At 33.8% G+C, this 13,696-nt stretch overlaps 2 protein-coding genes across 6 annotated transcripts in view; one reads left to right on the top strand and one right to left on the bottom strand.

Annotated features, from left to right (window-relative positions):
* The window catches only part of LOC138700260 (uncharacterized), a 280,196-nt gene that overhangs the window by 192,943 nt on the left and 73,557 nt on the right, over window positions 1–13,696 (bottom strand). The gene's annotated exons all lie outside the window — the stretch shown is intronic.
* The window catches only part of LOC138700263 (prohormone-2-like), a 180,795-nt gene that overhangs the window by 138,621 nt on the left and 28,478 nt on the right, over window positions 1–13,696 (top strand). For 4 of the 5 annotated variants that reach the window (XR_011332316.1, XM_069826759.1, XM_069826760.1 and 1 more), the window contains exon 3: window positions 3,342–3,431. The exons of the other annotated variant lie outside the window; for it this stretch is intronic. Coding sequence is in view for 3 of the 4 variants with exons in the window: in XM_069826759.1 (XP_069682860.1) it covers window positions 3,342–3,431 (90 nt within the window). In the remaining variant the exon portion in view is untranslated. The remainder of the gene's footprint in view (window positions 1–3,341; window positions 3,432–13,696) is intronic. 5 annotated transcript variants of the gene reach the window in all.

The raw sequence follows: 13,696 nt of genomic DNA on the forward strand, positions 1-13,696 counted from the left end.
ACAGTTCTGGAGATTACTTTTGAGGTAATAAATGTTCTATTATACGTTTTGGCATCTGACGCGTTTTCATTTGACTGCCTCTCATAGATTCCGTTAGTTGAACAGATATGAACTTGAGTTCTTACGTTTATTTTTTGCCTGTAGTTTTTTACCGTCTACAAAATAACATTGGTCTTACGAAGCGTATATTTTAATTGAGCATTTCCATTATACAGGGACATCATTTTATTTTTACTAACATTTTTAATATTAACCTGACTATACCTTTGAATTAACGGATCGAGAGCCGGAAACACCGTTTGGTACACCCTTCCACGACTGGAGTTCGATGATACTGGCGTAAAATACAAACAAATCACTTTACCAGGGACAGGTGGGAAGAAAAGTAGTTCATCCATTTACGTAAACTAGGAAATATCACGCTTTTGACTTTGATAATTTTCATTAGGTTTTCCTTTAATCAAAATACAGTACTGTATTAACAATGAGTGTTTTTATTCACGAACTGAGCTATCCATGCGGACGTATTCATTATGCAGTGTATATTATACTGTCTACAGGACATTAGCGTACACTATAGAGAATGAAGTTAAATTGAAAAATAATCATAATATGGATATTTAAACACATTTGTGAAAATGGTGGCCGTTCATTTCGATACAGGCTTCAGTTCTAATGGCCATATTATCGCACTATAGACTATTGTACGTAATTCCAATTACCAGTTTCGTACTTCGTATCAGTAACTTATGTTAACATAATTCTGTACCTACTCTATAAAAGAGTATCTTAAGTACTGTAAATTCAATCTTCATTTCTGTCCGATCCTAAAAGATAAAATTACTCAGACATGCTATCTACTGTCCGTCCAAGTGGTTATGTCGCAGGATCGTAGAAAGGGAGGAAATCACGTGGCAGTTAATTACTTAACGAGGACCTTTTATTTAAGTTATTTTAAACAATTGTATGGGTATAATATTACGTAGACGTCCAATTCCTAACAGAAATTAATGTTCTAAGAAAAGAGCTAAGACAGCCCAGCCACTAGCCTTTACAGAAAGGCGAATAGAAGCAGGTGGGGGAAACCGGGATGCGACGTAGCATCCTGTAGGACGACAGTACCTGTGCGAAAATGATTCAATATTGAAAGCTCTTTCGTCACTGGAAAACGCCAACATATTTTTGGAACGTACTGTTTACTCTGAACGTAAAGCTACTATGACTGTATACGCGGTCTTGGATCTGTGTGGAGGACGGTTGAACTTCATTAGTAGAAGGGGTGGGAGTGAAGTACATTCAAAAACTCAGGTACAATAAAAATTGAAGTAAAAATAAAATGATGTCCCTGTATAAGACTGTCTTATTTGCTGTACGGAGAAGCTATTTTTCCGAAAATAACTGAATAATATATAATTAAAATACAGCGTGTAAAAGTATGGAATATTATTCGTAACTTAAACATTTTTAAATCTACTATTGAATATTACATACAAAAGTTGTTAGAAACAAACCAAGTTTTCATTTTTTAAATGGCTCTATATTAATTGTTACATGTTTCCTATTTGTATTCAATTTTATGAAAACATAAACATTTCATTCACGTCATTAAATATTCCTTTAAATAATAATATTTTTTCTTGACGCTCTTAAAACCTTACACAAAATATATAAACGTATAGGGTTATTATAAAGTAACTAGCATAGGCCAAGTTGAAACAATACAATTTTTAAACAAATTGAGTAATAAAAATGATCCAAGCGGCTATGGAATGTGTTAAAAACGAGATTTAGTTATTCTGTACTAAAACCGATGCTTCCATTGTCATGAACAACAATAAGCTTTGAAAAATAGAAGTTTGATAGCCATCTAGCTTGTTTATATTTTCCAAGTTTGAGAAAATGATTTAATCTTGTTAGAAAATTGGTTTACTGCAATCGTTTCGGTGCACTATTGTGTGCAATTTTCCCGATCTAGGTCATCTAGGTGAACAAAAATCAAATTTCGACTTGTTTAGTGAGACATAGGTGAATATAAATTCATGTGCTTTAATACTTGGAGAATGTTGTGAAGGATGGCTTTTACTGTTATATCAGCAGCAAGCAATTTTCAAAAGGGTGGGATCAATGAGTTCTTTCTACACAAAAAATATATGCTACCTGTAACTTCTGTACAAAGTTTCATAACAATCTGTTATAGTAGGAGAGAAGTTTTGTGTAAATGAACCCCGTAAAAAGGGGTAGGCCTAGTTCCTATTATAGAACCGAAAATAAAGTTCCCATAAAAAAGAATTCCTGCCTGTAACTTCCGCACAATATTTCATAAAAATCTGTTATACAGAAGTGAAGTTATCACTTTTGTCTAAAACCACCCTCTATAAAAAGATAGTTCCTCTTACACAAACGTAATTAATGTTTCTACACAAAAAAATATAGCCTATGCCATCTGTAATTCCTGTACAAATTTTGTAAAACTCTCTTATATATGAGAGAAATTATTAATTTTGTCTAAATATACCCCCAATGAAGGGGTGGTTTTTCTTAAACAAGTGTAATCAGAGTTTGTACACAGAAATATATGCTACCTGTAACTGAATGTTTACTTGTAATGATCTTAAGTCCTTTTATATTACACATTCGATGAATTTCTACACGTTAGTTTTTATATGTTAATTTCTTTTCTATTTATTTTTATATAACATTATCTGATGGTAGTGATATACTATAACTTGTAATGCGTCAATAATAATAATAATAATAATAATAATAATAACATTGACATTATCATTGTTAACATTACCGATGTCTGAATTTGAATAGTTTTGCAATTGGATACCTCCTTCGAAAAATAGTGTAACGTCAAATTAATTAAAAATGTGACTTCGGTGGAAAGAGTAATAGCTAAATAAATTTGTATCCTTGGTTAATCAAATGGTTTTGCTAGTAAATATGGGCCTCACGAAATAAGCTATGACCCTGAAATTATTTTCTTTTCTCCTGAAACGTGTATTATATATTTGTTGGTTACACTCTTATATGAGGGAGGTCTTCAATTAACGACAGAAGACGAGAACATGATGAAAACTTATGACGTGGTATTGTTATAACAAGTTACAACGCCATGTACTACCAAGACATCCATTTCTCAAGTTGAGTCGATCGAACAAAGCTGCATGGGCTCACCTTTTATACTTTATAGTATGATTTATCTAAATATCTTAAAATGAAAAAATACAAAAATTAAAAAAAAAATGAAATTTTAAGAGAAAATATTTAAATACTATGAAATTAAAACATCACAAACGCACAACACCAAAACGAGATTTGGCCATTTTTCATTACAGTGAAGAGAGCACAAGAGGTGATGATGTTCGGAAACCAGCAGAATCGCCCCTCAACTGAAAACAAACTTTACCCCTCTGCACACAAGCGAGGTAAGGCTACTTTTTGGCTCTTAAAACATACAAGAAGCATGTAAATATGGTCAGTGTCTATTATTATTATTATTATTATTATTATTATTATTATTATTATTATTATTATTATTATTATTTACATTCACGTTTTATGTTGTTCAGTTACCTGTCCGAAGACAAGTTGAAACTTGAGTGACACCAATAAGGCGTCATTTATGAAGCAATTAAGACAGGAGATAATGGATTGGGTGGTGGCTAGTTCCTTTCCCACTCTATCGCATACATCGCTGACTAGTAACTTAATTCAGTAATAAGACACGATGTATACAGAGTGAATAAAAAGTATGGAAGAATGCTTGTAACTTTCTTATTTCTAATTTTATGAAGAAACTATTTATACAAAAGTTGTAGGGTGTCAAAGAAGGAATATTTTGAACACAGTTTCAAATACTATGCTTTTCATTTATAAAATATGTGCCAATGAGATTGTTTTTTGTTTTTTTTTTAATGGCACCATGTACTTCTTTCCCCATTTTTGGATTCTTCAGGTCTCAGTACGTACAAAATCACATTTTGTTTTGCCATTTATAAACTATTGTTTTGTAAAAATTACCTCTTTTGATGACAATGTATGTGCATTGAAAAAAGGGAAATTTTAATGCTTCTGTACATCAATTTGAGGAAGCTTTGGATTAAACAATTGCAGACAAAAGCTAATATAAACAAGTGAATAAAGCTAATAAAAATAATTGAATAACAATATTAATATTATTTAAATTTATAATTTAAAAAAGACACATTATAGGGTATGCACCGTTAAAATTTAACTGCAATAGTAATCCTGGATTTTAAACCAAAAAAAACTATTAAAACTAAAATTAGCATTGTTGTGTCGTATCGATAAACGTGGGTTTTCTCCTAGTGCTAATAAAATATCAAGAGTTGTTTTCACAATCTATAATTTGTTTTTGCCTTCTAAACTTTGGCTTATTTTAACACTTCCAGTTTCATTGAACTTTCTTAAAATTTTATATACCGTAGAGTGAGTAATGTTCCTTTCTGGGTGCATTTCATTAAATAAGACACAAATCTCTTCTTGGTACCTCCTTCTATCACCATAGCCGATCATCATTAATAGGTCTATTTCAATTCGTTGTTTTTCTGTAAGATTTGCCATGATTACTATCAGGAAGATATTGGAATGAAATAACTATTGTTATTCCAGTGTTTTATTAGCTTTATTCACTTGTTTCTATTAGCATTTGTCTGCAATTGTTTAATCCAAACCTCCTCAAATTGATGTACAGAAGCATGAAAATTTCCATTGTTCAGTGCACATACATTGCCATCAAAAGAGGTAATTTTTACAAAACAATAGTGTATAAATGACAAAACAAAATATGATTTTGTACGTACTAAGACCTGAAGAATCCAAAAATGGGGAAAGAAGTACATGGTGCCATTAAAAAAAAAACAGTCTCATTGGCACAATCTTTATTAAATGAAAAGCATAGTATTTGAAAATATGTTCAAAATGTTCCTTCTTCGATGCCCTGCAACTTTTGTATAAATAGTTTCTTAAAAAAATTAGAACTAAGAAAGTTATAAGCATTGTTACATACTCTTTACTCACCGTGTATAAACAATTGTTCTTTCTCTGACACATATCGTCAAGTACCTTAGATGTACTGCCTGATAATAGAAGTAGGCTACATATCAGCTAGAACCTCAGCCAGAGGTATTCATTCTTTATAAGGGCTCAATACAATGGTCTGTGTGAATACATTGTAGAGAAACCGCAACTCGGCTGCCCAGCTGTCGGTCGAGCCGCTATCAAAGAGCGTGTCTGGGGTGATAAACTTCGCAGCATCAGTAACTCGACACACCACAAACTACAGTATTAATGCACATTATTACTAAATATACACAGTTAAAACATGATTTAATCACCCAAATTAAGAAAGGAGATGCTGAAATTGTCTGCTTTCTTGTTCCAAACACGTCACATTTGTTCAGGAAGCGACGCACCATTCGCTGCATTTGTCATTGGAAAATAGTGGCGAAGTTTTCCCGGATGTTATTTTTCAGTTCTTAACAGAGTGCATGAATTAGTTTTGTGTACTCTGTCTTTTATGAGCTCCCAGAGTTAAAAGCTAGACTGGAATAAGTAGGGGGATCAACAACAAGTAATCTACACAATCTGCAAAAACTAAAAACAGTAATCCGGGAAAACATCGTCTCCATTTCTCAACGAGAACTGCAGCGAATCATGCGTTACTTTTAAACATGTGTGACAAATATTAGGAAGAAGAAGACAAATAGTTTCAGCACTTCCTTTCTTAATTTCGGTGAGTAAATCATGCTTCAATTGCTTATATTTAGTAGTATTTTATATTAATAACTTGTGGCGTGTCGAATCAACGATACAGCGTTGCGTATCACCGACAACACGCTCTCTGCATATCCAGAACTTGAGAGCGTCTCGACCTAAAGTCAGGTTGCCGCGTTGCAGTTTCCCTACATTTTATTCAGCCAACACAATCCGATACTCAGGCATGATTAAATATTTTTGCACGCTTGTGCGTCATGTCTGGAAGAAGAATTAAATAACAGCACATTGAATGGAAGATGAAATGCAATATTCAATTCTGTGACAGAGACAAGGTCCGCCGTTGTGGATATGCAAGAAACCAGCCTATCTTCAATTTTTTTTACAAACTTCCACAATGACGAAAAACTGCAGGGTTCAATATCCCACTTCATTTACCCTCCAATGGTCGCACACTCATACGCAAGTTAATATTTTTACATGTAATTGTACTTTAACTTTTTCTCGTTAATAATTAATTATTACACATTAACACAGTATAACTGTATTCATTTTTATTTATTCACAAAACAATTATTGTTTCTCCAAATACATTATAATAAATGCTGTAAAAATATCAATTTAGAGGCTAAGAAAGTTTCGACCGAGCACAATCGTGATTCAAGAATGCACCAACTTAATTACGCGTCACAAAAATTTTTACTTAACACTTGTCAATTACAACGACAAACTGAGGAGCTAAAGAAAAATACAAAGGAAAGGTACCCAGATGACAGCTGCGGTAAATGCTGAAATCTCGGATCATCAATCAAAAAGAAAGTACGCGACCACTGTAGGGTTTAGATTTAGAGTCTTACCAGTGCGCTGGAATACTATTACATTCACATTCACCACACACGGTTACTCAAGAATAGCTCGAATTGCTCTTTCTTTATTCATTTGCCATAGCAACAATAATTATATTATTGAAACAGAAGTTTTTTATAAAGTACCGCAATAGTATTAATTTCCGCGATTTTGTAATGCACTTCACAAACGTGTATTATACATTTTTTGCACGACCATATTTCTATTTTAGTAGGTTATTTTACGACCCTTTATCAACGTCTAGGTTATTTAGCGTCTGAATGAGCTGAAGGTCATAATGTCGGTGAAAAGAGTCCGGAGTCCAGCACCGAAACTTACCCAGCATTTGCTCACACTGGGTTGAGGGAAAACCCCGGAAAAAACCTCAACCAGGTAACTTTCCCCGACCGGGAATCGAATCCAGGCCACCCGGTTTCGCGGCCAGATGCGCTAACCGTTACTCCACAGGTGTGGACTACCATATTTTTAAAATTGCAAATATAATACATTGTATTGAAAATTAAGAGCAATATTATGTCAAAGTCTTAGCAAAACTGCACTGTAATGGTAACTAAGTACAATAAGTGCACTATAATGGGTCTATTTCAGTATAGTTTTATGTTATGAAGTAGGCCTGTAGTTTTTCTAGCAACAAGTTTCTGTGTGGGAAATGTAACTTTCAATTCCCAACAACAATAACTGTAAATACAGCAAAAAACACGATCGTGCAAAAAAATAATCTTTCCCGACTTTTGAATACCGATACATGTAACATTATTATTATTATTATTATTATTATTATTATTATTATTATTATTATTATTATTCGTTCCCAAATTTAACTAAAATTTTTGTAAAACTGAGATGCCAATACAGTAAAACCCCGATTATCCGTCATCCTATTAACCGATCAGCGGATTATCCGACTCCATCGCTTTTTTTCTGCAGAAAACAATATGAAATATGACCTACTGCACAATGTTGACATCTTTTGTTTTTTTAGAGACAGGGTTATTACAAGCCTTTACCGTATGTAATATAAATTCTGCTGCTGCCAGAAACAGAAATAGTTATTTGTGGAAGGGTTGTTTTTTCCAGCTTCTAAAATAGTCACTACCTTCTTTCAAAGAAATAACCCCAAGAACTTCCAGACAATTGCTAATCCTTGCACCATTCATATCCTTCCACGGATATCAAAAGAAAATCTGTTGTGTCAATTATTGAAAAAAAAAAAAAAAAAAAAAAAAAAGAATAATTGAGCGGTTTAGGAAAGGAAAAACCATGAATCACCTCGCATCAGAATACGGGATTGGCATAGCTATCCCTCATTTAATAAAAAGCAGTACGGCAGGAGCTTTAAATTACGAAACTTTAAATACTCGTATCATGAACTTAATTTATGAATTTTTTATGGTACGGATTATTCAATCTTTTAGATTAACCGTTCAGTCCAATCCCCTTCATTACCATGAATAATAGAGGTTCTACTGAATATTTAAAATGGTTAACTGTTCTAGTTTTCTTTCATTTAATATTTTAATGCTGTAAAAGCATTAAAGAAATCTTTTCATGTCTGAATTTATATCTCGCAAATGTCCCCAAGGTTTCTTTCTAACCACACCCAAGACTTTATCTTGGGAGACCTCCATTTTATAAAATAATAATATCCACAGGCACGAAATCCTGTATTTTATTAAGAGATGTAATTTTGAGTTAGTGTATGTGAAGTAAAGAAAATTATTAAAAACTGATAAAATAGTAATATGAGTCATTCTATTTATGTAACATACTTGTTTGCTGTATGTTCTCCTCTACTGATTGGAAATTTGATAAGTTATGAGAAATATGAAGTACAAAGTAAATATGTACATGTTTTATTTACATATTATCTCTTTTTTTTAGGAAAACTCACAATCCTAATTAACGCTATAATTACATCACTGGACTGTGTCGTCATATTCTTGTACTCCTAGGGTTTGTTTCTCATCATCACATAACATATAGTGTTATCGTAAAGTAACTAGCATAGGCCCTAGTTGAAATTTATATAATTTCTAAACAAAATAAGCAATCAAGATGAACTTGGATCTTTCCCGATAATAGTTTTTACATTCGAATGAAGCGAACTTTATTTTTCATACATGCATATTTCAGAATTTTCCCTTTATGCATATATAGTTTCATTTTGCATATTTAAATGCATATATTCATATCTTCTGGGCCGAATTTAGGTATAGTGCCGCCCCTAGGCAGTGCTAAAATTTGTCACAAAACAATAAATTATTGGACTCATAATATAATACATACATCTTATTCGTGAATTATAAAGATTTCCTTCGTACTTTCTTCACAGAGAAAACATTGATGTCATCAAAGTCGAACGAACATTTTATTTATGAAGTTATCTTACTCAAGAAAAGGTGTAATTGTTTTTATTAAAATAAATATTCGTTTAAAATGTTTTGCATCCTTCCCTGAATACAGTATAAATAGTACGTTGAATTTCATCACTGGTGTGATTAATAAAATCTAATCATCGCCAAAAAATGTTGCCAAATTTAGATAGGTATTGATCATTACTTCACCAGAGAATCCTAATTTTCACTTTTCAATTAACTTATTCATATAAATAATACACTAGGGTATGAGTGAAGCAAGAACTACAAATCAAATAAATTTGAAATGTAACCTGAACTCATAGTTAAGTTGTGCATACAGCTTGTCCAAGTCAAGTCTGCGAGTGGGGATATCGGGATGGAATGTAGAGGAATGTAGAGGCAAAACACAGTTGCCACATAGGTCACTTGACGCTCAGTTTCAACGTGTGCACATCGTTTAAAATACACTACGGAGCGCACGCATTTTTTGTCCTTGTCTTCAGATAAAGGCAACAGTTTCGCTGTCTCCCAGCCTCCCCCCCCTCACGCAAATTTCTCTCCTACGCCCACGCTTGCCAATCAGAACGCCAAACCTCACTGTCAAGCAGAAGTAGAAGTACAGTCTATTTCAAAGCGTCTTAAATTGTTACCGCTCTATGAACTGAAGCGCCGTAGGAAAACTTTGCTGTCATATGAGACTGTACTGGTCTCCTCGCGTTACCGCCTCCTTTCACTACAGAACTGCCTCCAACTTCCCCTCTCGGCTCGCAGACTTAACTTGGCTGAGCTGTATTATACTGTACAAACACTCCACAAGAAAAACATACCATTATATGTAACATTTGAAGTTCTAGAAAGAAACTCAATATGAATCAAGAAACCGTGATGCTATTGTCAAATAAATCGAATGAATCCTCTCAAAAGCACAAACCAGACATGTTTACGTGAGAAATGAAATGGCTTTCGTAACATAAAAATCTCCCTTCCAAGTGTAGATATACAAAAAGAAAATAATGAAACTTCCACTTAATAAAAATTACAGTATGAAATTTATGTTCTATGAAAGGAAACAGAAGCAGCACATATCGCAATAGGAAGCATAGACCTAAAAAAGCAAATAGTAGTAGGCCTAAGTAGGGTGAATAAGATCAAACGAAGGCTGGTATCTGTTACCTTAATACTGTATTTCAATCTTACCAAGTTCAAACTGATTCATATGAAATACTTTACAATTAAAGTTAGAATTTTTAGCGTAATCCATACTTTGCAACACCGCACACATACATGTACTGTAGGTACGTGTACATTTGTACAAACCAAAACAAACATATACATATGCATGATTTCTACGCTGGAGTTTTATCACTTATTCAGAAAAGAATGATTAAAATATGCCTTAATAAACCAACTGATTACTCATCCGAGTTTTTGTTCACTGATTTTAATGTTTTGAAAATTAAACAAATTTATTATATTACCTTATTAAACTTCACACATAAAAATCGCAATAAATTTAAATTGTATCATCATAAATATGGAACTAAAAGATCCGATTTTATACGACTAGAGGAACCAAAGTGTTTCACAAGAACAGCTCTTAGCCATGGTACCTACTTTGGTCCAAGGTTATATAATAAAATAATTGAAAATACCCAAATTTTGACAATTTCAGTATCAGAAATGTCAAAAATAGCGTTAGGAATTTAATTTTTAAAGAATATATGTTGATTTAATATGTATATGTATTTGCATGATTTAAATTGTTGAAATTGAAATTCCATTTTTTAAGTTAATTTATTCTTTTTTTTTTTTTTCCTTGGCCCACTTTGTGTCAAATAATTATCTTAGTGTTAAGTATGTGTTTAGATAGCTCCCTGAGCACGAGTTTTTACTCCTTCAGGGAAGAATTAAGACTGTATTTTTGTACATGTTATTTTACTAACAATAAACAACAATAAATCTTAGATAGAGGGTATAATAAGATAAATTCATCGTGGACAAAGACGTTATTGGATCCGGTTTTCTCAGTTTAGAGTGCTTTCGTTTCTCCTGTCACAATTTCACTAAGTATTAACAACTGATTATACTGGGTGTTCAGTTCAAAATGTGTCATGGCTCGCTGTATGCCGTCATGTGGCTAGCCGATGAGCCTAGAGAATTCAATCTTCCTACACTTCCGCAGAAGTGTATAACCTAAGAGGCAGAGAAGTTGCCTAGCAAGTACGGCGTTCATTCTGAAGAGTACGTACCGATACGTACGGTAACGCCGGTAGTGGCAGGAATGTGAACTGTTTGGAAATACGTACTGTCGGGATATGGGGAAAGGGTTAAGACGATTACTTACGTATTTGTTGACATTAACTTCGACGGTCAACATGGACACGGAGCGTTTGATTTGTGTTGTGGAATGTTACCGTACGCAACCGATGATAACAAATACCCTGCGTACGACTTGCCGGCGCAAAACACAGTTCGAAAGAGGTTATGGTAGCACACAGGCCGTACAGACCGCCATCTGTTGCTACGACGTTCAAGTTATACCGTACACGTTCTCAAGTTCAGATTGAAGAACGCCTTAAATAATAGGCAACTTCTCTAACATATAAGCTGAAACTCGCTTCAAATCGGTGCCCCAACAACAGTGACGTCATGACACACTTTGAAATGAACACCCAGTATTATACATGTTTATCACCTGTACAAAGCAGTGGAAAACTACGTGCTTCATTCAAATTTCCGGAACACAAACGGTAACATTACAAGTAATACGAATGTGAAATTGGTGGCAACCCAACAACGCGTAGAATCACACAAACAATTAAATTGACAGAAAATAATATTATCATTATCATAATCATCTACAACTAATCTGATTTGGCCTTGAGGCTCATTCCAACTTGAAGCCTAGAATTGATCTGAATGAAGGAGGGGGAGGGGAGAGCAACGGTGAATAGTTCAATGGCTGAGTTGTTTGGACTTTTTCCATTGCTAATTTTCAAAAATTGTAGCACAACGTTTCGAAGAGTGGATCTCTTTTCGTCGTCAGGTGAAAACCTACTGTGGGGATCGTTACAAACAGCTAGCCTGTCTGCCTGATCCACTGTTCGAAACGTTGTGCTACAATTTTTGAAAATTAGGAATGGAAAAATCCAAACAACTCAACCATTAAACCTGCAGATATTGAAGAATAAGACAGCAATATATAGAGTGGAAGTGAAATAACCTTGCAGATTTTCAGAGCCAATAGCTCATGTTGTATGTAACAAAAAACTATAATATCATACTGGTGAAACGTTAATAGTTAAAAAAAAAAAAAATGTTCTTTCTCAAATGTTTAACAACTTCTTATTCGGTAACTATTGCGAAGAGGATCGCGATTTTTGTCCATATCGATAGGAAAACTATAGTCCCGTCGCTCTTATTTCCGTCAGCCAATCACGTTGCAGGTCGGCTACATTTAAACGTGTGCGTCTTGTCATTCGCTACTGATGATGTAATGCATTTCCTAAGGCTCGATAAATAATATAATCGCCCGCCATTTTGGCTCTTTCGTTGGCGTTCGCAGAAATCACACGAGGACGTTATTTGCCGCTCAATTACTTGCTCAATTACGTTTGATTTATTATCATAGGAGCTACGACATGATAATGTTTAACGGTGAAGCAAATAGATTCCTCATCTGATAGCTCGGCAACGAAAGAACAAAAATGGCGAACGATACTACCTACCTAGACTTTATAGAGCCTTCTCTTCCTAAGACGTAAGCAAAGGGGAGGAGTCACACCGGAAATAACAGCGACACGATTACAATAAAGAATAATTTATTCCTCTGGCGTATTTCATCGTTGTGGACGGTTTTCGTGTAAATTTAATTTTAAAAACATCTAAATTCAAGCAATTGCACGCTGCGAGTTGGTTGCAACATAGCGCCAGAGAACAGCTCATCTAGCGAGACACGACGAATTACCGAGTTCGTTGACCTCTTACATCTGTATCACGAGAAGTGTGTGTTCGCGGCGATGTTTTCGGACTGTTGAAACTTCAAACTTAATTTTCTAATTAACCGTGCATTTAATCACAAAACGTAATATAGGTTTTCTATTCATTTCAGTGTACTCTATCGTTCCTTTCAATCTGCAGGGTTATTTCACTTCTACCCTGTATACATTATAAAAACAATATTTTGGCAATTTAATAGCCCTTCTCACATTCAATAACAATAATGAATAAGATATTTTTTTCGATATCAAGTTACAAAATAAAAGCATGAAGTACCTCGCATTTTTAGTATGTAATTATAATTATTTAATTATGTTATATTTTTATTTTATAAACATAAGTCCTCTTTCTGAGATATTTCCTGCTATGTTATGCACTGGCTGGCATGTTGACTTAATTAGTATAGCATGTTTAAACCTTCAAGCTAATATTTGTATTAATATGTACGCACAGCATAAGTTCATGTTGGGTAATTATACAGGATGTTTCAGAAATACTTTGACAAACCTTGGGGGCATGTTCCTCACAACAAAACAAGAAAAAAAGTTCATATGAAGAAATGTCCGAAAATCCTTACTTTTTTTTAGTTATTACTGAAAGAACATAATGAAACATCTGTTAGATACTGTCAGCTTGGTATCAAGTGTTGCAACTTTAATCAATTCAGAAACTCATAACAAATGTTCAAATGACAAATGACTGTAGTAAACAAATCTCCTTGGCAACACATA

This window comes from Periplaneta americana, chromosome 5, assembly GCF_040183065.1.
Source record: "Periplaneta americana isolate PAMFEO1 chromosome 5, P.americana_PAMFEO1_priV1, whole genome shotgun sequence".
NCBI lineage: Eukaryota > Metazoa > Arthropoda > Insecta > Blattodea > Blattidae > Periplaneta > Periplaneta americana.